The sequence below is a fragment of the Drosophila navojoa genome, chromosome X (assembly GCF_054131105.1).
Source record: "Drosophila navojoa isolate 15081-1374.11 chromosome X, UAZ_NAV_1.0, whole genome shotgun sequence".
NCBI lineage: Eukaryota > Metazoa > Arthropoda > Insecta > Diptera > Drosophilidae > Drosophila > Drosophila navojoa.
Window position 1 is genome coordinate 1048350 of NC_142895.1, and position 24278 is coordinate 1072627.

At 43.2% G+C, this 24278-nt stretch overlaps 3 protein-coding genes across 8 annotated transcripts; 2 read left to right on the forward strand and 1 right to left on the reverse strand.

Annotated features, from left to right (window-relative positions):
* Positions 1 to 63: 63 nt before the first annotated feature.
* vap (RAS p21 protein activator vap) lies at positions 64 to 7223 on the forward strand. Of its 6 annotated transcripts, none has more exons than XM_018109123.3 (9): positions 64 to 442; positions 1783 to 2303; positions 3753 to 3866; positions 3941 to 4013; positions 4297 to 4706; positions 4817 to 5666; positions 5831 to 6737; positions 6802 to 6952; positions 7016 to 7223. In XM_018109123.3, exons 2-9 carry the CDS (start codon positions 2093 to 2095, stop codon positions 7162 to 7164), a joined length of 2865 nt encoding a protein of 954 aa, XP_017964612.1. In that variant the 5' UTR covers positions 64 to 442; positions 1783 to 2092; the 3' UTR covers positions 7165 to 7223. The 6 variants fall into 6 exon arrangements, with proteins under 6 accessions (XP_017964612.1, XP_089119496.1, XP_017964613.1 ...); XM_089263370.1 differs by having other exon boundaries at positions 2100 to 2303; XM_018109124.3 differs by having other exon boundaries at positions 2138 to 2303.
* Positions 7224 to 7348: 125 nt separating this feature from the next.
* On the reverse strand, positions 7349 to 9598 carry Slc25A46a (Solute carrier family 25 member 46a). The gene is made up of 5 exons (XM_018109131.3): positions 9166 to 9598; positions 8982 to 9101; positions 8766 to 8914; positions 8363 to 8702; positions 7349 to 8299 (listed from the first exon to the last, which is right to left on the reverse strand). Exons 1-5 carry the CDS (start codon positions 9198 to 9200, stop codon positions 7507 to 7509), a joined length of 1437 nt encoding a protein of 478 aa, XP_017964620.1. The 5' UTR covers positions 9201 to 9598; the 3' UTR covers positions 7349 to 7506.
* Positions 9599 to 9756: 158 nt separating this feature from the next.
* Positions 9757 to 11296, forward strand: Ogg1 (8-oxoguanine DNA glycosylase). The gene is made up of 4 exons (XM_018109134.3): positions 9757 to 9941; positions 9995 to 10312; positions 10419 to 10908; positions 11095 to 11296. Exons 1-4 carry the CDS (start codon positions 9850 to 9852, stop codon positions 11167 to 11169), a joined length of 975 nt encoding a protein of 324 aa, XP_017964623.1. The 5' UTR covers positions 9757 to 9849; the 3' UTR covers positions 11170 to 11296.
* Positions 11297 to 24278: the final 12982 nt, after the last annotated feature.

Consider the following 24278-nt stretch of genomic DNA (forward strand, 5'->3'; position numbering starts at 1 on the left):
ATTGCCAGTATCGATATTGTAAATGGTGGAAATATCGTCATGTGCTGAATCGATGTTTCGATATGCCATGATATCAACATCCCCAATGTGTTTGTGCGCCGCAAAACAAAACGCGTATTGTACGGGTACGGTGCGGGCACACAGCAACGGCGAACCCCCAAAATATTTCTAAATTGGCTGTGCTTTCCAAAAACGACGATTCGGTGAATTACTTTGCCAAATAAATATAACAAGAAATACCGTATTGGAAATGTCCTGAAAAGTGCTGATCGTGTTTTTTGTTTTCATTGTGTTAGTGTGCAACTCCCGTGTGTCTGTGTGTATCGTCGTCTCGTGTATGGTGCTAAAATTTACACATACCCACCTACACACATTCATACACAACACACAAAAATACACAGGCGCGTACATATCTACAATACATACATAAGACGTATACATTGTAAGTGTAGAAAATTTCTGCTGCTTTCTTTTGTTGCCTTATTCGTTTGCATTGCCCCCAGCTAGTCTGCCTAGGTGTATGTGTATGTGTGTGCGTGTCGCATATTGTCCGTATATTTGAAAAGGGGTGGCCATACCCCAAGAGGGTGGAGTCCAAAATTTAAGTACGTACATACTATATTACTTCGTTTTTTTTCTCATCTTCGAATGGTCAACCAAACACATACATACAGACACTCATACATACATACGTTTCGTTAAATTGAAACGCTAACGGTATTTACCGTTAAATAGCCGCCTATTGTACAGCAATTAGGATGAACGAGTGCTGAAAATAAACAAATATCTGAAAAAATTAAACAATTCGAATTTATTGCCTGCAATATAAAACTGAAAACTTAGTTCCTTGTTTTCTCGGCTGTTTCTGAACTCTTGATTGTGATGGGGGTGGGGGTTGTATGAGCTTGTGTGTATGTGCTCAGCGCTCGTTGTCAGACGGCAAAACGGAAACGAGAAATTTTCATTCAACGTTTTTCTTGGTTCCATTTGATTTTTATTGTGCCATTGCTCCTTGTATGTACATACATAGATGCATATCTGACTGTGTGTTTGTGTGTGTCTGCATATGCAGCACTGAGTTGTACTTTCTCGTTCAATTGAATTGGTTGAAACGTTCATGTATTTAATGAACTAATGTTTGATCCAAGCTATGTCGCTAGCTTGCTCATTTATGTCAGTTCCATTGGCTTTTAATTAATTTATTCATTATTGTTTATAATCTTGATTTGTATAAACATATACATATCTGTGATCTAATTCAATTGATCAGCTTAACTAGTTGCAATGAACCAAAGTCCGAACGAGACGGCGCAGTTCAAATGCAGCATATACATATGCATACACACACATACACACCGAAATATGCATGCATGTAAGTGCGCGACAATGGCGAGACGGCGGCACGCTCTCTGCTTACATGCTTTTGCCGGCTCAGCGCTCTCTCGTAGAGACATACATACACAGAGACACACACACACACAGTCAAGACAATCTAACTTGCATGCTGATAAATGCGGCAGTCATGCATATTGCATTTTGTTTATAACAAATTGCTTGTATATTCTATTCATTCATTTACGCCACCCACACGGCCATACATACAAATACACACCAACACATGCAAAGTGTTGGCTGCTTTCACAGACGCATGCACAGTCAGACATACACATACATACATAATATATACATGCGCTCTCACTAACTCATGCTTTCTCTCTCTCTCTCTGTCTCTCTTTCATTTTGGCTTTTGTCGCCTGTGTCTATTTTGCATTATTATTACAGCGCGACGCATCACCGGCATAACAACAAAAACAGCAGCAACAGCAATAATTACTATTATTATTGTGAGTTGGGCGCAGCGTGCGCTGCTGCTGCTGCACAGCGCCACAGCCAAAACAAAGCAACAACAACGTACACACGTTAACACATAATACTCGCATACAAAACATCTGCACAGCTGCTTACGCACATAGATAAACAGCATAAAATACATTAGCGCATACGCATATTTGCATTTGCATAAATAGTAACCAAAAAATACCAAAACACACATACATACATACATCCATACATACAACAAAAATACCAATCAATGGCAGATTTAATGCGTTTGGGTAATGTGGACGTTGTCATACAGAAAGATAAACTCGGCTCGCCAACGGGCGGCTCCGATGACGGCAACCTAGCGGCATTGGGCGGTATAACGGGTCTCGGCGCCATGATGGCCGCTGGTGGCATTGATTTGAACGATCTGGCACAGGAATTGGACCAGGATGAATTCGATGGACCGCATATGCTGAATGGTGAGTGTTGAACACATACATACTTACATATGTATATATGTTTGTATGTACATACATAAATATGCACTCTATTATTTTATAGAACCGGTTCGCAAGGCGAGCTTGTGGCTGTTCGCTACCCTCTAATTGTAAACATATGGCAACATACATACAAATCTATATTAATGCATACGTATGTATGTACATATGTATGGATAGATTGTCTGCCTCTAAATAAACACACACACGCACACAAATGCGCCAAAGTATGTGTGTGTTTACATTAGGTGAATCATCAGCTGTTTGTAAGCGCAGCCTTGTGACTGGCTCTAGGCTGCCAAGGTGCAATGCACGGACTACTGTCGGTTTTAAGCGCGTGCCAATGCGTCATGCGGCACAAATTCAAAAACAAAAGAGAAAAAAAAGCTAAAGCTTTGGCAATTGTTGCGTCTGCGTAGCTGTTTGTGAGTCATGCGCTTAAGTCGTTCTCTGTCCACTCTCTCTCTCTCGCTCTCTCTGCCTTTCTTTCACCTACAATTGATCGCCGACAGCCTTGCCAGCTCTCGCTCTCCCTCTCTCTCACAAATCTCTTTAACAACATGCGTGACCTTTAGCGGAATGTGCATATGTATGTGTGCGTGTGTGTGCTTATCGCATTTCATTTGACAAACGATAAATGTGTTTGTTGACAATTGATCGCTGTCAACATTTTTTCTATGGCATGTTGCCAGCTTTATTGACAAAATGGCCGCTGCCCTTAGGCTAGCTGCATTTCATCGCACGTTATCGGTTATCACACGCACACACACACACATGCATTCTATATGTACATACAGTAGCTTTAATCAGCAATAAATATGCTCACACTAATGCACTCCATATATACGGAAATATTTTGTTATATTTTGTTATGTTTTTAGTTTATTCAGAAAGTGCGCAGCTTGCGGTCATAGTAGAGTATATAGCAAGTGCAGACACAAAGATACACAGTTATACACATATATATGTATATATGTACATAAGTATATTTAATTGATGCCAGCCAATTGCAGCTATCGCCTCATATCGATAATAACTATTGTTTGTTGTGCCATAGAATGTGTGCATATGAGAATTCGTGTAGCAATTGTTGCACATTACTATCGATAATTATCGATGTGCTCAAATACATGATATCTAAGCAAAAGATATCTAGTAAGTTTATTGATAATGACAATATCTAAAATTATAATCGAAATTCCTTGTCATGAACACTTTTTATCGATAAATGGCTATCCACTTAAAGAGACATACATATAGTAAACTTATCTACGGCAACTTTAATTTGCTCAAGTTAGGGTATTTCGCTTTGGCCATCTGCGATGAACTCGATTTCCCTTTCTTTCTGTTTTGTTTTTGTCTCCGTTTCGTCGCTTGCGTGTTGTGCAATGCTGTTACTTTGGCACATTTTTCAACATTATTTGCTTGCAGGCGAACGTCCGGCGATAATTGCTCCGCCGGAGAGTGAATGGTATCATGGACGATTGGATCGCTATTCGGCGGAGGCGCGTCTACGTGGCAGCGGCAAACTGGGCAGTTATCTGGGTGATTATACTCTATATATGTGCATAGGTATTATCTCTCAAATTCTAATGTTCGCTTTCTGTTCTCATTCAAAGTGCGCGAAAGTGATCGCAAGCCTGGTTCCTATGTGCTCAGCTATTGTGGACGCACAGGCATTAATCATTTTCGGTAAGTTTGCACGACCACCAGATACCCTGTGTGCATGCTTTGAGATTTGATAACTGTAGATTTATAGTCATCCAATTTGAGCCTAATGTATAAAAAAATATCGAAGGCTCGATAACCATGATGTGTAGTCAACAATGTTCAATTTATCGATAACTTTAAATTATTTTTTCTTGGCTATTTTCTGAACGTTGCCTACATTTGCAAGCCAAATTGATATATTCACAAATGTATCGATAACTATCGACAACATGTTCAATTTGACCATTTCTCTGTATCATTGTAGCATTACGGCCGTCTGCGGAGACTTTTACATTGGCGGACGTCAGTTCATTTCCCTAAGCGATCTCGTTGGGTATTATACGTCGTGCAGTGATCTGCTGAAGCGCGAGCGTCTCGTCATACCCGTTCCACCGCCGGAGCCAGTGAATGATAAGAAACGCGTTGTAGCCATCTTGCCGTACACGAAAATGCCGGAAACGGATGAGCTGAGCTTTCAGAAGGGCGACATCTTCTTCGTGCACAATGACATGGGCGACGGCTGGCTGTGGGTGACGGCCCATCGCACCGGGGAGCAGGGCATGATCTTTCGTGAGCTGGTCGACGATCTGGACGTGTCTATCGATCCCAATACGGTCTTTCCCTGGTTCCATCCGAATTGCACCAAAAACGAGGCCGTCGATATGCTGGTCAAGGGTGAGTAGAAAACGAAGCAAGTCATGCTTGAAGCGTCATTCAAACGACATTTTCGTAGTATCAATTAAATTTTTGGTCGATAACTGTTATTCGCGATCTGCACTTTGCAGCTGGTCCTGGCAGTTTCCTGGTGCGACCCAGCGACAATTCGCCCGGGGACTATTCGCTCTTCTTTCACATCAACAATCAGATACAAAGATTTCGCATCGAGAAGAAGGGCGTACGCTATCTAATGGGCGGTCGGACGTTCGAATGCCTCGATGCTGTGATCAATCGCTATCGCAAGGAGCAAATTGTGGAGGGGCACTCACTCAACCATCCCGTCGTGAATGGCACCCAGCCCGAGTTCAACCAACAGTACGTGGTGGAGAAGGCGGCCGAGAAGATCTATGCCACGCTGCGTGAGTGTCGCGATCAGATTGGGCTGAAGAAGATCAAGGGCATCAGACATCACGGGCATCTCAACAAGAAGTCGGACAAGACGACCAAGTGGAAGCAGCTGTACTTTGCGCTGATCAACGACGGCACCGAGACGCAGCTCTGCTTCTATGACAATCCAAAAAAGACTAAACCAAAAGGCCTCATCGATTTATCGTGCGCCTATCTATATCAGTGCCATGACTCGCTCTGGGAGCGACCCTACTGCTTCCAGATCGTGGAGCGAGCCCTGCCCTGCCTGGCCACCGTCACCTATCTGTGCGCCCCCAGCCAGGAGAGCTATGTGGAATGGATCAATGCTCTGAAGGCCCAGTGCGACTCGCAGCTGAGTCGCGCCCAGAAGAAGGTGTCGCGTCTGCGTGAGCTGCGTTGCCTCAACTTGCATGTGCTGGAGGCGCATCGATTGCCATTCAAACTCGTGCCACATCCCTATTGCAGTATTTCCCTGAATCAGGTCAAGGTGGGCAAGACCAGGGTCAAGATAGCGCCCGAGCCCGTCTGGGAGGAGGAGTTTGTGCTTGAGTAAGTGTTTCGCTTTGCACCTCTGCATGGGATTTCCCTTATACTTTTGTTTCAATTTCACCGTTCCGTTATTGCACCTCTCTCAGTCTTACTGAAATAGATATTACATATCCCGTATTCATAATATTTACATTGTTCTATTCCATTTCATTTCATACTCTTAGCGATGTGCCGCCAGACGTTGTCTCCCTGACAATTACCGTCGTCTCGCGCGGCAAACGTGGCAAGGACTCGGAGGTGGCCGAGCTAACGATCGACTTGGCCAGCCTGAAGAACGGCCAGGAGACCGAGGACTGGTACAAGCTGACGGGCATGACGCCGATGGGCGAGTGGGGCTCGCTGCGCTTGCGCATGCGCTATCTGGACGATCTGATAATGCCGTGCGAGGAGTACAGTCCGCTGCAGCAGCTCCTGCTCGAGCCAGAGCTGTATGCTGTGAAGGCGCTGGCCGAGCTCTGTCACAACGATCGCGTGCCATTGGCCACGGCGCTGTTGCGTGTGTTCCGGCACGAGAAGCGCGAAACGGAATTGATACGCATCCTCTGCCAGGCGGAAGTGGCCCGGGAGAACGAGACAACGACCCTGTTCCGTGGTGCATCGCTGGCGACGACCCTCATGGACTTGTACATGCGCACCGAGTGCAGCGGCTTCCTGCAGTCGGCCGTCAGCGAGACGGTGCAGCGCATCCTCGAGAGCAAGCAGTCGGCCGAGCTGAATCCAACCAAAATGGATGTCAACGACGACGCGTGCACCAACGCCGAATTCCTCTTGCAGATACTCGACCTGGTCACCCAGTCAATATTCACGTCGCCGGACGCTTGTCCGCGCAACGTGCGCTACATCTGCAATTGCCTGCAGAAGGCGGTCGTGGCCAAGTGGCCGACGGAGCGCTTGGTGCGCACGCGCGTCGTATCCGGTTTTATATTCCTGCGTCTGCTCTGTCCCTCGCTGCTCAATCCACGGCAATTCGGCTTGGTCAGCGAGACGCCGCCGACGGCGGCAACCCGATCCCTGATCATGGTGGCCAAATGCTTGCAGAATCTCGCAAATCTAATTGAGTTTGGCGGCAAGGTAGGTCCAATGGGTTGACAATCTTGAGAGGCGTATCGGCTAATCGATTTCTATGCTCTTCCAGGAACAATATATGGAGGTGGTGAATCCGTTTATACTCAAGAATAAAGAGCGAATGATTGTGTTCTTGGATCAGTTGTCGCTAGTCACCGATCCGAATCCGCCGTCAGCTATGTTTGGCGAGCAGAATACCAATCACAATGCACAGGATACGGGTAAGCCAGATACGCACTTATCGATACTTATCGATAGCTATATGCTGTTATTTTGTTTCACAGGCCGCGAATTAGCCACATTGCATCACATTTGCGTTTCGTATTTGCCGGAATTGCAGGAGCTATCGCATATAATATCGATCAAAAAGCTGGTGACTGTCACCGATATGTTATCGAAGCACAAATTGAAATACCGCGAGATGATCAGCTAAGATGATGACCGATACGCCCAACAGTCAGTTTATATATATACAATTATATATAGTATATACATTTTTATATAGATATTTACATATATAGTTGAAAACCAGCCCCCTCCCTCCCCCCACCCCTATCCAACAAGGAAAATCGAAAAGAAATTGGAATCATCCATCATTATCAAGTGCATTGTACGAAGATATATCTAACTCCCTTATGGAAAACACCTTACAGACTTAGATAAAGATATAAAGAGCCGAGAGAGCTTCCACACGAAATTTTGAATATACATATATATATATATATATATATGTGTGTGTGTGTCTGTAGAACACGAAACCAAAAGCTAAAGCTAATCAATCGAGCGAGTTCTGCCCTACGCTATGAACATCCAGTTCGGTGCTCGAGATGCTTGGCGATATGGTCGTTGAATTATTTGAATTGTTACCGCCGACCAGCACTGCGGACGCCCGATCCAAATTGTAGTACTGTACAATGCGAGCGGGCGGACGACTCGATATGCATTCCGTGATCTTGCCGACGACCCACTTGGTCAGCTTGATGACGGCCACGTGCGCGGCGAACTGGAGAACGACAGCACCGAAGCCCTTGTAGAGTCCAGCCACACCCTCGGTTTGAATCGTGGTGCGGTAGCAATCGATAGCGCCTTGGTAGTTCGTCAGAATGGGCACCACAGCATAGCCATTATCCAGATTATCGATGATGGTGCGTGTGCCCTGCAGCTGCAAGCGGTGCAGGATCGTTTCGAAGGGAAAGAACAGCATCTCGGTGGTTAGCATCGATATCAGGTTGGCATAGATCTCGGCATTCTGATGCTCCAGCGTATCGTCGCGATACTTGGCACCGCGCTGCTCCTGCTTCATCGTCAGGCGTCGCCGCATAATGCGCGACGAGACGCCGCGTATAACCAGGCTAAATAGGTATTTGGTAATGCCCATCGTAACGCTGGGTCCAATCAAGGCCCAGGCGGGCAGCATGCGTCCCTTTTGCGGCGAGCTCCAGTAGAAGAGACGCAAGCTGCCCTCGCGAAACACATCGAACAGGCCGGGCTTCTCGCTGGCGATATCACTTTGGACAGTCTCCACCAAGGAGGCGGCATAGAAGGGCACAACCAGGCCAATGCTAATGCTGTAGACAGAAACAGAATTAGGATGAGTTCAGTCCACGATGCGCTGCTTCAAGGACACTTGCCTCTTCAGCAGTAGGTGCTGTCCGAAACGCTTGAGTGTCGTCCGGCTATCCACATCCTTTGGCCAGCTGGTGAACTTGCTAATTACATCGTCTATGGCCAGAGTCATGCCGCGCACCAGCAAACAACTGCCCAGGCCCTTCCACAGGGTGGTGACGCCTTGGCGCCGATGCAAATGCATAATGCTCGGCATCAGTTGTAGCGGATGCAAGTGATAGCGCTTCGATGCATTATAAACTTGACACTGACGGCGCAGAACAATAAATGGATGGCTCAATAGATTCTCAGTGACAAGTGAGACCCACTGGACGCCAAAGACTAAATATTTGCGCAGCGACGCCTCTAAGGGAAGCAAGAATCTGAATTATATATAATGTATACATGCATGCTAGCGCTGTAGCTCACCCTCGTCCTGGCTGTCTAAGTATTTGTCCAGCGCCTTGGACTGTTTGTCTATCGAAAGATCTCGATCAGAGTTCAAGTACTTTAGATGCGAGACGGCATGCTGATCCGCATTTATATTGTCGACAATGGCCTTGTCGCGATCCTCCAAGCTAAAATGATATTGATGTAGAAGTGTGTTTATATAGCATTCAAAGCAATGGCGCGTGGGTGGGTTACCTGGTAACCAGCTGGATGCCGGGATCGCCTATGAGCTGCGGCATCCTGTCCATCATCTGCTGGTATGACTCTGCTTGTGGATGGATTTGTTCGCCGTAAGCCCGATTTGCTGCCACATGCCTGATTATCAATCATGTTAGTGTTATGGCTTCGCGAGATTCACATTTGCGAAATTCTTACTCACATTTGGTTTGTATAATTGTTGATGCTGCCTGACATAATATTGAGTGTATGTGTGTGTGTGTTTTCCTCTTAGTAATTGTTTAATGTCTCGCTAAGTTCCCTGCTAACACTGTTACTGCTTCTGCTGCTGCTGCCACTCTACTTACTTTCTGTTTCTTAATATTTGTAAATACTAAATAACTTCAATTTATATGTAGCCCGTGTAAGCATTGAAACTAGAGATGGAAGCGTGAACCCAACACCCAACTCGCTAGCAGGCAGCAGACAATCCGTGAGCAAGAAAGAGAAGACTATTTAAATGGAAAACACTTTTTGTTTATTATGAGCATGTCAGAATAATATATATGTAAATATATAATATGTCTGATATGTTTGTTACGACTGAAGTATGCTTGACAGATAATGAAAGGTCAACATTATGGGAAGGAGAAATTAAGTTATAGTTGAAATCAAGTATCGATATATGCACTCGCAATACAATACATTTCGCGTGTTATCACTAGGCGGTGGTTGGCGGCATCAGCTGTTTGGGTCCAAAGTTTTGAGTGAAGTATCGATATGTGCATTCTCGCCTACCACAAATGCCGATGCATGTTATCGAGGCATACCTGCTTCGATTTTTAGCGGCATTTAAAACAGCTGTTCTTGCACCTTTTGCATTTCAATTTGTAATTTAAATGCGAAAATGACAAAAGCTATAAAAAGTAGCGGCATAATATGTCTAAAAGCTAAGGTATGTGATCTGGAGCGCACTCTGCTAGGTGGTCAAAGCTTTCGGTGCGTATAGAAACCAGTTGAATATGCAATTATTTATAAAAATAAAATTTTAGCTGGCGCAAATTATGCTCAGAGCCAAAAGTTAAATATTGCGGCGTTGCTTTGAATACCTATTGGGAGCTGACGCCCGAAAAGGACCACATTGCCTATGACGCTCACGTTGCAGACAATACTCCAATAAATAATAATTTCACTGCCTTGCTGAGCGATTATCTGCGCGCTGATTTTGACTTGGAGTTGCAGCAAAAAAATTGGATGCAGGCAGATGAGAATTTCAAGAAATTTGTTGGCCAACCAGTGCGAATGTTGGCACAAGAGCCGCTGGAGAACATTATCTGCTTCATGTGCAGCCAAAATAATAATATAAAGCGGTAAGCCCGTCTATTAATAATGAGCTATAGTTTTTGCTGTGAATATTTTGCATGATCTAGAGCAATCTCAGCTTTCGTCTCTAATATTGAAATGTTTTCTTTTTAGTATTTCATCGATGGTTCAGTGGCTTTGCTCAACTTATGGCAATAAAATTGGGCACTTTAATGGCCAGGATGAGTTCAGCTTTCCCACGCTGAAAGACCTTCAAGGCGGACGCACCTGCAGCCAGCTAGACGCAGAGTTGCGCGCGGCTAAATTTGGCTATCGAGCTAAATTTATAGCCCGTTCGCTGACGGAGATCGAAAAGCTTGGTGGATTGGATTGGTTTGAGCAATTGAGGCGTATGCCCTATGCAGAGGCACGAGAAGCTTTGGTACAGCTGCCGGGCATTGGCTACAAGGTAGCCGATTGCATATGCCTCATGTCGCTGAATCATCTGCAAGCGGTGCCCATTGATACGCACATCTTTAAGCTGGCCCAGCGGCATTATTTACCCCACTTGGCCAGCCAGAAGAGCGTCACTAGCAAAATCTATGACGAGATCGCTCAACACTTTCAGCAGCTTCATGGACAGTACGCGGGCTGGGCGCAAGCGGTAGGCATGGATATGGATAAACAAGTTGCAGTCGGTCATAACCGACTTGTTATATGCTCGTTCACAATCCAATAATAGCTGAGCTTCGAGACTAGCTCTGAACTAGGATACTCTATATTTCATATAGCTAACGAGCATGGCCTATATATATATATATGATAATGGTATATAATTTCTTTTCTTTAGGTTCTCTTCTGTGCGGATCTGCCACAATTTCAGCCCAAGCTGGAGCCCAGTGCGGCGAAGAAGCGCAAAAAGTAATATCCTTTGTATAATATATATATGTATATAAGCTATAGCTATAGCGAAACGTGTTTGTCCGCTAGTTATAAGTTATTTTAGGCCTAAATCATCCCTGTGTGTAATATAACTTTCGTAACTTCTAAAATCCACAGTCTGTATCATTTTCTCAAATTTGTTGTTAGACAATTATTAATATGCAAAATGTAATTCCTAGGTATGGATCCCTGGAACAGAGCTACCCACAATGCTGCATAGAGCTTGTAAGTTTGCCTCTCATTGTTCCCTTTCATATATAATCATATCTTAAAGAAAAAGAATAGTTTTAAGATTATTTATGTGAGCAGATTGAATTGGGTTTATAGAATTAGTTAGTTAGTCAGTAAGATCGATAAGGAAAGTGGTCTTGTATTAAATCAGGGTTTATAATCTCTCGGCAATGAATGATATGGATGATGTTACCCGCAAGGGTGTTTATGAATATTCTTAGTCAGGACACTTTTTGCCTCACTCAAATGCTTAGCTTTGTGTAACTGAAGCTGAAAATTGAGCTCACATAAAACAGTTCAACGTCATCCAACACAAACAAGCTTCAAAAAAGCCCGACAAAACTGCACAGCATTGCCCACTTTTTCAACGCCCGCTCACCTGGCCAAGGTGTGCAGGGAGACCGCGCACTCGCAGCCACTGGCATGCGAGCAACTAAAAACCCCAAACAAGCCTGCGAAAGTATTTTGCTAACACTTCGCGAGAGATTAAAAGCAATTTACTTATAAATTTTGCACAACAATTTTATGCTTAACCGAAAAAAGGAGGAAAGTAAAATGAAAGATAGAGCTTTGGCATGCCGTCGCTCGAATACCCTAGACAGTAAAACATATCAAATAAGTGTGAGTGGCCTTTCCGGGTGTTCCCGACTTGAAGATACTTAAGACACAGCTGTGTTACAAAATCGATTTGAATTTGAATTCCATGGTACTAGAAGAGTTAATGATGAACTGTAATCCATGTGATGTTCGTTATTTTATACAATCTAGATGGTTTCAACTTTTTCACACTTTTATTCGTACGCCTTTAGTTTAATCTGATCTTAACCTCTTATATTGTTATGCTATTATTTCCTCAGTGTTATACTCCTAAACTCTACTCGTATACTCTTATACTCGTATACTCTTATACTCGTATACTCGTATACTCTTATACTCGTATACTCTTATACTCGTATACTCTTATACTCGTATACTCTTATACTCGTATACTCTTATACTCGTATACTCTTATACTCGTATTTTCTTATGCTCGTATACTCTTATACTCGTATACTCTTATAATCTTATCTAATCTAATATTCGAATACTCTTATATTCCTATATATACTCTTATACTCGCACGCTCTTATACTCTTACACTCTTATACTCGTACACTCTTATACTCGTACATTCTTATACTCTTACACTCTTATGCTCTTACACTTTTGTACTCTTCTGTTCCTATAGTCGAACACTCTTATAAACTTAGCATTCATTGACACGTCCGTTGTTTCTGATTAGGAATTATGAGTCTGGCCCCATCTTCCTCTGTCTGGTAAACCCGTTTTGCAATGAGTTGAACTATCTTCTGCAAGGGTATCCAGACCGACAGACATTTGTAAGCCCTAAATAATGGCTAACACCAACTGCAATTAGGGATGAGTGCGTGAGTCCGTGCTATAAACACTTAGAGATGGGCTGGCTGACTACAAAAACGAGATCTTTCAGCTCAGCTTTATTATGGGCATCAATAAAACAAAATTTGTGGTTGCATTACTGATCCACTGATGGTTAAAAATTTCATCATCCGCAGTTGAACTACTGTCGGACGAGTATTAAATGCAGTGGGTTATGCCCTACTGCTGCACTCTCAATTGCTTTTTGTTAGGTTCTTTCTTTTGGGCACTTCACGCAAGCATCTCTAATGCAGCGCCCGTGGTTGGTGGCGTAGTGCTGCTCTCTCTATGTGGGTGGGTGTAAATCCGCTTGGTGTCAGCTATAATTTAATTTAGACAACAGACAACCGCAGGCCACCCACTCACACACACAGCAGGGCACCCACAGGTAACTGGACTTGGACGTTGTTGAATGGACGTCATAGTTGGGAACGACTTTTCATAACCTAAAATATTTATTAGACAGTTTAATTTTCAATTCACAAAAAACAGCAGAGCCAATCCAAACAGTGGATGTGCGTGTGTGTGTGTGTGTGTATTAAATAGAATATCAAAGTAGTTGATGTTTGGAGCTTGTTTCATGTTTATTTACTTGTAATTACTGCAATGACTTTGGCTGCTTAATGACTTCAGTAATTATAAGTTAATGTTTGATTGGCTTAATGAATGAGAGAACGGCTGATTCATTGATTCAGTAATTCGCTGGCAATTGACGGGTTGACTTCCTCGTCTATTGCTTGCCTGATTGACTGAGTCACAGATCGTCTAATTGATTGACTGTTTGACTGCTTACGATTATAATTATTTTAATTGCCTAGTCGATGGATTGAGAACTGATTGCTTACTTTACTTGTATATTTTTCACTTTACACGAGTATTGACTGATTTGATTGATTGATTGACAGACTCTACTACTGATTACTAGAATGATTCATTTATAGTCTCGCTGTTCTTAAGGACAGATGACTGACTAATCGTAGGACTGACTCTGATTGAACGTCAATCGTACGTCCGATTGACTGGTGAACATCCGCTCATACACTAAGCACTGCATTAAGCCCTTGCTTTTGGAAATTGAATTTCTAATCTCTTTTGGGCCATGAGTTATGCCAGCTTTGGGGCGCAAAGGGCTGGGATACCCTTCAAAGGTAGAGAAGATGTCGAAGAGTTGAACTCTGGCATGAACCTTGGCATTGCCCAAGTGACCGGGTTGTAAAGTTTTTCGACAGCCACGCAAATAATGGGCATAAATACGACTCAAACAAAGGCAGCAGGGTGGCAAGCAGCTGTAGATGGAGTTCTGGCCAAGAAGGTGTTGCAGGTTAAACATAAATTACTGCGTCACATGCAACGAGCTTTTGAGGTTGCTCAGCAATAACCGCGTAAAGCGCCAAAAGTTTTGTGTTTGCGAAACTGCGAGAGGGAAATGTTCAAAAGATGCGAAGCTGAAAGGGAAGGAAGAGGCAGGAAGGGGTAGAAAATAAGAAGGGGAGACAAGAGACGTTAGGAGGATACGCGATGAGACAGGATGTGGGTAAGAGAGAAAAGTGAAAATTAAGAGATAAGAGGGAAGATATTAGAGATGAGTTCTAAGGGATAAAGGAGTTAGGGGTAAGAGGTAAGAGGTAAGAGGTAAGAGGTGAGAGGTGAGAGGTAAGAGGTAAGAGGTAAGAGGTAAGAGGTAAGAGGTAAGAGGTAAGAGGTAAGAGGTAAGAGGTAAGAGGTAAGAGGTAAGAGGTAAGAGGTAAGAGCTAAGAGGTAAGAGGTAAGAGGAAAGGAGACTAGCTGGGAGAATTCCGCAGAAACGAATAAGGAGAAGAAATTAGTGTAGAAGTAGTAGCCAAAAGGAGCAAGCAGTAGCACATAGGAGTAGCAGGAGATGTAGGAGATGCAAGAGGGGTGTCTGAGAAGGCAGCAGGAGACAGTCGCAGGCAGACACGGTCAGGAGGAGTCGCAAGGAGGCGCAAGGAAAGGCGAGTGGAACGCAGCAGGAGAAGCCAATGTGGAATGGAAAGACGATGGCAACCAGAGGCATGCAGGTGGCAGACGGGGCGGCGGCGGCGGCGGCAGGAGTCGGTGTTGTGGCAGCGAGTTTGCCCTGGTTCAAAAAGTTGCAAGTTTGCATAACCAAAAATTGTTGTTAAGTTGCCAAAAAGTTGCCGCCGAGCCAAAAAAGCAACAACAACAACAACAGCAACAACAACAACAAGAAAAAGAGCAAAGTTGCCGCAAGAGCTGTAAAGTGTTGGGTTTATTAAATGGCTAAAGCAAGAGCCACAGCCACAGCCGGAGCCAGAGCCGGAGCCAAAGCCAGAGCCCGGGCCAGAGGGCGTTGTGGCGCCCATTGCAGGTGAAAAATGGAAATGAGCTTCAGCCAGCCGCATTAAGCCCAACACTAACCAAGAGAGAGAGAGAAAAAGTATATGTGCCAATTAATAGGAGGTGTCTAATAGAAATGCCAATTAAATACGAAACGAATGCATTGCCCGCAGATCATTGACAAGGCTTGGCAAGTTTCGGGAGCGGGAAATGAAGATGGAGATGAGGATTATGATTATGATACACTTGGCAGTATAAAAGGGCGGTATGTGCACTTCCCCCATCATCTCTAGCCAGGTTAGCTGCGGCACATCAGAGCCGAGACTGAGACTAGCATTCCCTTAGGCTTCTCTGCTTACAGGATATCTAGTAGTCCTTTTAATAGAACAAGAGTAGTGTGCTCTCATTTATCTCGAGGCTCATCAACTGCCTACAGGGTGTCTGTTAGTGCATCATTTGCAATCGTAGCAGTTGCTTTATTACCATATCTGTATGATTATCGCAAATGACAAACGAATCCATGATCGTAGGGTATTTCCTAGTTTGTCATATGTATGTAACTCATTCAGTTCTTGAATTATATATCAAAGACATATATCTCGAAGTGGAGTCGAACACTCTAAGCTCCATGATCATAGGGTATTTCCTAGTCTATCACATGTAACTCATTCAGTTCTTGAATTAAATCTAAGATACATATACATACATCTCAAAGCGGAGTGGAACACTCTAAGCTCCATGATCATAGGGTATTTCCTAGTCTATCACATGTAACTCATTCAGTTCTTGAGATATATATTAAAGATATATATCTCAAAGCGGAGTAGAACACTCTCAGCCCGTACAACTCACATATGACATATTCACAGGATATCTGGCAGTCGTTCATACCCGACTTGCTCAAGCATCTCTGTGTGTTTTGCTCTCATTCCGTTCGCTTTTGTGTTCGTTTTAATTGAACTGGTGCGTTTTTTATTTTCAATCGCCTTGGCTACAGCACCAGTGCCACAAGCCGCCTCCCCAGTCCGGGCCAGCCCCTGTGGGCCGCCCTCGCCCCCTCTCCAATGCCCCTCGCTGCTGTTCAATCAGCAACTGCTGCTGCTGCTGCTGCTGCTCCAATTGAGGACATGCTGACTTATTAACCGCTAATGCTTATAATTGGTGGCCCATCGAGGCCGATGAGAGGCACTGACAAAAAGGGCGGAAGGGCGGGCATAGGCCACAGGGGAGGGGTGTGGGTGTGGGTGTGGGTGTGGCTGTGGCTGAGTGCGCCCCTTTTGTTGTGTGAACATATGCGGACTGCAGAATTGCCTGCTGATTTAATTCAAATGCAATTTTGTAGCCAAGGAGACAATCTCCGCTTTGCTCCATTTAACCCAATTTCCGCTAAAGTACCAAGTCAATATTAACACACACGCTCGTTCAGCTTGTGTGCATGTGTGTGTGTGTGTGTGTGTGTGAAATTTGAGTGTACTGCAAAAAAAAAAAAAGTGAGAAAAATGGAGACAAACTTCGCATTGCGGTGGATCGCGCTCAATTTGCTCTAAAAGTGGATGTTAAAAGTGTGTGTGTGTGTGTGTATTGGTGTGTGTGTAAATCCGCTTGTGGTGGCATTTAATTTTATGCACATGCTGCCCGACTTTTTCGTAATTTTCAATATTTCGCTCGATTGAGCTTCAACTTTTACCCACAAAAAACCCTCAAAATTCAAAGTGCTGCTGTACCGCGCGGCGTGTGCGCAATACATGTATGTGTGTATATATATTCATATACGTATATAGCAAGTGAAATGTATGTTTATATTGCTATAGCTGGTTGACTCCATTTGGTCAACTCTAAGAGCTCAATTACCTATCCATGCGATGAAGTAACAGAATGACAGAATAGTTAAACATGACAGATCGATCACATGAAGCATATGTATCATCACATAATGAGTATAGTATCATCATCATAAGTATAATATAAGAAGAGCATTGACAGAATATAATAAGTATGAGAGGAGTATAAGACAGCAGGGTAGAAAACTAAGTAGTAAAGTAGAAGAAGAGCAGGAGAGGAGTCGTATAAGAGTACTAGTAGGGTAGAAGAGGAATAGTAGAAGAGTGAGAGTAGAGTAGAAGAACTGTAGAGTAGTATAAGAACAGCGTATGTATAATATAAGAAGAGTATTAATAGAATATGAGAATAGCTTAAAATAAGTACAAGAGGAGTATAAGACTGAAGTAGAGTAGAAGAGGAGTGGTGACAGAGTGAAAGTAGAGTAAGAGAAGAGTAGAGGAGTAAAGCATATGTATAAGAACAGCATATGTATAACATAAGAAGAGTATTAATAGAATATAAGAAGAGCTTAAAATAATTATAAGACAGCAGGATAAAAAACTAACAAATAAAGTAGAAGAAGAGCAGGAGAGGAGTCGTATAAGAGTAGTAATAGAGGAGAAGAGGAATAGCAGAGTGAAAGTAGAGAAGAATAAGCGTAGAGGAATATAAGAACAGCATATGTATAATATAAGAAGAGCATTAGGAGAATATAAGAAGAGCTTAAAATAAGTATATGAGTAGAAAAGTAAGTAAAGTAGAAGAAGAGCAGGAGAGACGTTTTGGAAGAGTAAATGCAGAGTAGAAGAGGTGTAGAAGCAGAGTGAAAGTAGAGAAGAATAAGCGTAGAGGAGTGAAAGAAGATTAGAAGACTTGAGACTAATAGAAGAAGAGTAGAAACCGAGCAGAGAACAAGAGTAGAAAGATAAAGTGAGTAGAGCAGTGGAACAAAAACATAAGCAACTAAGAAGAGTCAAGAACTAGACTGGACTGTACCTAGGCTCTGTTGTAGAATCTCGATTCTGAATTCTTCAAAAATCGACACTTTCAAGCGAAAAGTGTCGAAGAAGCGTATAAGAAGACTATACTACTGTACCTCTCTCGCGGCTCTCGTAATATTCTAAACATACTCCAAGTGGAAATCATGGAATAAAACCCTCTTTTAATCTCTTTATTTAGTGCTAATAATAGCAGCGGATAATGCGCCCACGTATGCCATAAAGAAACTTGTGTAAATTTGAAGTGCCGTGCTGGCGCATAAGCCGGCTGGATGGGTAGCCGGCCTCTTCAGCTCCTTCTCTGCACGCCCCTCTCAAACAGCGTCCCGCCCCGCCACGCCACGCCCCTTTTACAGCTTTAGTTGGTTATAATTAAATGGATTAAGCGAGCGTCAGCGAGTAGCACTTTTTGATGCCAGCGGCCATTTGATGGTGGCTGCATGAATATGTGTGAATGTGTATGCTGTGTGTGTGTGTGTGTGTGTGTGTGAAGTGTGTGTGCGTGAAGATTTTAGCTTGAAAAATATATGCAAAAATTGTCTGAAGAGCCGCGTCAAGCTGTTAATTACATTAGAGCGCACATACACAACAGAGTGACGGGGGAAGGGGAGAGGAGGGGGGGGGGGGGGGGGGGGGGGGTAGGGCATGGTTGGCAATAAGAGACCACCACACCTACACACCGTATATCAAGTGGCATCTAACAAGCGCCTTATGTCAAAACATTAAAGTGCACAAATGAAAGAAACAGCTAAAGAAAGCGAACAAAATTAACTGGCACGCGGCATCAATTTGTTGCCACCCTAAAGAGCCACCCTTAACAGTGGGAGTGCGAGGGGTGCGCCCACAGCCGCATGCATTCGCTTCCCTTTGCGTAGAAATGGCCAGCGCTTTGCATATTCCTCTTCTTCTTCTTCTTCTTCTTTTGCCACTTTCTATATTTCCTTTGGTTGTTGTTGTTATTGTTGTTGCTGTTGTTGTTGTTGTCATTTCATGCGCTGCTGCCACTTAACGATCATAAATTGCTGGCATTTGAGATATGCGACAAGTGGCGAAACCAGCAAACGCTAGCAACGGCCCATGCGGCGTATGCGCAATATTTTCCCTTCAAGCGCACATTTTTGCAAAGTTTTTTAAAAATGCCTAAAAAATGTAATAAAAAAGAGAGGAGAATAATGCGTGTTTTTATTTCGATATAATTAAGCAGCTTGACACAAGTCTAAAAGTCATTTATCTACAAGCTGAGAGCATTTCAAGTTATACTTCTATTCCATAGAGACCCGTTGCAAAGTCTTCATAGAATGCAACAGAAATCTCACTGTAATCAAGTCGAAATTTCGATTCTGTTGAGTTCTGTTGAGTAGTCTATTATCATAGCGTAAATCCTTAACTTTAAGGTGAATATAACAAACTTCGTTTTCCGTTTCAGTTCAGCTCAGTTCTAGTTTTGTTTCAGATTGTTCAGTTCGTTCATTTGCGCTTTCAGCTCCGGTTCCATGCTTCACTTACAGTTCCATTGAGCTACACTTTTAGTCTAGCCTTAGTTTCGACTCAATTCAAGCTAGCATTGTAAAGGTTTTCAGTAGTTCCTATAGTGTCTTCTCAGAGAACTCTGCTCAGCTGGGCACAGAGATAACTGATATAACCCCAATTAGTTGCATCTGGAACTAGAATAGAAACTGTGACTTATTCTCATTCTTAGCTCTCATGGTAAAGGTTTCCAGTAGTTCTTAGTTACAGTTACTTACGGGCTCACAGTTCCAGTTCCTATAGTGTCTTCTCAGAGAACTCTGCTCAGCTGGGCACAGAGATAACTGAGATAACCTCAATTAGTTGCATCTGGAACTAAAATAGAAACTGTGACTTATTCTCATTCTTAGTTCCCAGTGCTCCTCAGTCTTCACTTTCAGCTGTCTTTTCTCCGAGCTAAGTTCCAGTTCATTAGCTCCCAGTTGCAGATCTCAGTTCCAGCAGCTAGTTCCATTTGCAGGTCGCTATTTTCACAGGCAATGCGCTTGCTGGCAGCTGGCGTTGCCCAGATTTGTGCTCAATTAACGACACTTGAGCCACAGCGGGTTGGATGATAGGCAGGCCATTCGACCGAGGCTGAGGTGGAGAGCTGACATATTGCTGGACCACAGAACATGGCCAAAATCAGCCAAGAGCAACAAAAACAATGACAAAAAGCGTTTTACTCGAATTACAAATTTCGAATTAGGAATTAGAGACGAATTACGCTAGCTCACTCGTTCTGCTCAATCTCTCTCTCTCTCTCTCTCTCTCTTACTCTGTCACTCTTTGGCTAGAGCAAATGTGATGATGATGAAGCTGAAGCCATTGGCGTGGCCAACAAATGGTTAACATGGCCAACAGATGTTGCTAATTGCTTTTTAATTTAAGGCCTCGAGAGCAATAAACGTAGCTGCCTGCCGGCCGCTTGCCTTTTAGAATTTTGTCCTTGTTTTGTCTCATGTTGCGTATACGCAATGTGGCCCAGGCCCAGTCTGGGCAAAAAACTCGAAAAGCAAAAGCCAAAGAACTCTGCTGCTGTTTTTATTTTTTTTTGCTTGACTCGGGCTCGTTCGCTTGGCCCGTCTCTAGGCCAGACGAGATGGGCGGCTGGCTGTGCGGACGTAACTGTGGTAACTTGGCAACTTTTTGCGTCTATTGAATTTTCTGTTGAAACTTGAAATAATTTGTAAAGCATTTAACCAAAGCCTCGTGCCAATTGCCGATCGTGCATCAAAGGCTGCCACGTCCAGACGTTAACCCTCCCTCCCTCAACTCAGTCCGGGCCATCAATTTCCATTCATTCGCTCTTAAAAGTTATCAAAGTTCCACCACAGCGCAGACTGCTACGAATTTCTTAGTTGATTAGTTGATGATGTTTAAAATATGATTTTATAAGCATGCAAATCAATATTTGAACGACTTGGCTGATTTTCTAGTCAGTCATAAGTACATATATATAAGCTTGACTTTCAAGCTAAGCTATTTACGATTTAAATCGATTTTTATCCTAAAACATTTACGATTTAAATCGATTGTTAGATTATAAGCTAAGATTCTATGAAAGTCGATAATGCTTTGAAATTCAAAAGTCAAAGAAAGTTTCTATAAAGCTCCAATTTATGTGATGGCTCCATTAAGCTCAGAGTGCTGAAGCTGAAATTTTGAGATCAAAGCTCTGCGATGAGAAAATCGGTGGTAAAGAAAGGGTTCTAAAAAATAAGTTTATATGGAAAGACATTCTATATAGATTCATCTGAAAACTCTATTAAGCTCTAAGGACATCATGAAAGTTAGCAGCAATTACAAGATACATCATTGGTGAGCTTCCAGTTTAAGCAGCTTAAAGCTCCACAAAGCTCATTATACCAGTTTAAGAGAAAGCTTTACTTTTTCGAAAGCTTAGGAAAGTTTGAAGACCAGAGAAGACAGCTTGACTAAACTCTCGAGCTCTGACTTCATACATACATCATTGGTGAGCTTCCAGTTTAAGCAGCTTAAAGCTCCGCAAAGTTCATGATACCTGTTTTACAGAACGCTTTACTGTTTCGAAAGCTTAGTAAAGTTTGAAGAGCAGAGAAGACAGCGTGACTAAACTCTCGAGCTCTGACTTCAGAGTTCAAGTGCCTGACAGCTTAGAGTAAGCTGCGTCTTAAGAGCCTAAATCAGATTATCCGAGCTCCACTTTATACGCAGCTAATCAATGTAACTCTCAAACAGCTGAGCTGAAGTCTAAATGTCAATGTCGGGAACTGTCTATTGAGACTCCAGTGTGCGCGGCTCTAGCCACAATTGAGCCAGAAAAGGCTAAAAGGGCTTTGTTCGCCAACAGCTCAGCGATGCAGCGATTAATCCATTGATTAATTATCTTTTGTTTTGCGAGTCAATATAATTGATGTGAGTCCACTTAGTGTGTTGGGAATTTCGTGTTTAGCGATTATATTCAATTGCAATCTCTTGCTTGGGGTTACGCAGCCCGAACGGAAAGTGCGATAAATCAAGAGCTCGACCAAAAAGAAGTCGCTATAAATCAACGCTGATTTAAGAGCAGCAAGCACAAAGAATTTTTCGTTGTTGTAAAATTCATTTTGCACAGGCCGCAAAGACAACTCAACTGTGATGCCAGCTGGAAGGCTGGATGGACGTGGGCGTGGGCGGGCGGTGTGGGTGTGCGAGCGGGTCAATTAACTGTGATAAAGCCACAAAGCAAGGCGCGAAAATAAAATATGAGACGGCAAAATATTCCAGACTCTCGGCCGAACAGCCGCAGCAGGAGCAGCAGCAGCAGCAGCAGCGGCAGCAGCAGAAGTAAGCTGAAAAAGAAAGGGAGATAAAAAAGGTGTTGTTCTCTCTAACATAATCAATTAATTTACCGAGCGCGTAAAATGTTGCGACGACTTTGTCCTCTACTTCATAAACTTTTGCCCACGCTCCGCTGCGATAAAAGGAGCCCAAATAATTACTTAACGGGTTTTATGCTCGGCTCCGCATTATGTAAACAGTTAGCGCATCCCACCCCGCCCCCAACCCCACCCGTCCAGCATTGCCGAAAAGAAAAAAGGCAAACCTCAAGGCAAGGCAGACCATGAAAAATATTACGGACAAGCGCGATGGCAACGGCTGCTTCGGCTTCTTCTTCATCTTCTGTTGCCTCTCCTTCTGCTGCTGCTTCTACTTCTGCTTGCTCTGTGGCGTCTGCTTCTTTTCCTTCTGCATTGCCTTACACTTTATCTGCGACTTTGGCTTATTTCTTCTGTCTTCTTTGGCTTCTGAATATGTTTCTACTTGTGTTTCTTCTCCACCTTTCTTCGTCGGCTTCTTCGGCTTCATCTTCTTCTCTTCTCTTCTCACGTCTTTTCATCTTCCATTTTGCCTTTTCCTAATTCTTCCACTTGTGTTTCTTCGTGGTTTTCTTCCGCTTATGTTTCTGTTCTATCTCTCCTGTCATCCTTTTAGCCCACGTGCCACATATCAAAACTTTGACCCGAAACCCCAAAATTCAATGTCGTAATTTCGGAAACCCGTATCAACTCTTTATGACTTCTTTATTTGGCAGCGTAGTCGCGGTCAAAGTATGTTAGCTGTCCCATGGGATCGGCTCCGCTTTCATGTTGTGTTGTTGAGCAGGAAATAATACTAGAATAGTTAATTAACACATTTTCTTATGCCAGAATCAATTCACTGTTTAATACAGTTGATATTTGCCTGTGTAAGGAGAGGAGGATTGAATACATCATAAGAAAGCTCTACTCATGCTCAATGCGTAGAAATCAATTGTATCCAATCGATTCCCAGTTGAGCGAGTTTCTCAGGCTATAATCGAACTGGTTCAAATGAACTGCTAGCTTAGTATTAATTCAATGAGATTGAATCAGAACTTTTATTTTAAGGTCCATTAGGGCGCGTATCGTTCTGTAAGGGCATTTCAGTTGCTGCTTTACTTTTTAGCCGCCCTTCCCAGTTTCTTGTCTTTTAATTTCTTTTACTTTGTTTGAGTGCTTGACATTTAATTTCTGCTCATAATTATGTGAAAGGGCCGATGAGCGGGATTTGTCTTTTTGTGGGTTTATTTCACCAGCTTCGCCTCTCCCACCTTCGCCTTCGCCCTGCCGGTTGTTGTTCTATTTGGTTGTTAACGCGTATTATACTATGTTCTTCCCGCTCTTCCAAATAAATTCACACATTTTAATGCTTGACCCAATTAACAATTTTCGCTGTTTGTCTTCCTTCCGCTGTTCTCCTTTCGCCTTTCGACCATTCTCTGTTTAATGTTGTTGTTTACGATCCTAAATATAGCTAAGCGCTGCGACGTAAGTAAGTGCTTTAGTAAGAGTATTCGAGTCGGGCGTGTCCGATGCGTAGATACTCTGGTTTGACTTAAAGTACTTCAGTTCGCGCTTCGTTTGACTATCGAGAATGTCTATCTATGTTTTCAACATTGATTTCATCCATCTGTCCATCCATTTCCGATTATTGCTCGTCTGCTTCCAGTCAGTCCAGCAGCTCTGTCAGTTCCTCTGTCAATCATAACTAAGTTCATTAAGCGACGAGCTCTAATTGTTCTTCAATCAGTTGGCCAAGTTCAATCAAACTTTCAGTCATTCTGACAGTCGGTCAGTCATTCAGTCATTCATTTACCTAGGTTCTGAATACCTAAGCAATTACCTGTCTGTCACTCCATCAATCAAACATTTGCTGATTGAGGCCTAATTGAAAATTTGCTAAAATTTAAGGAAAACTGTTTCAAGCTCGCTTAGGCCATGAGCATAGACACATGCTT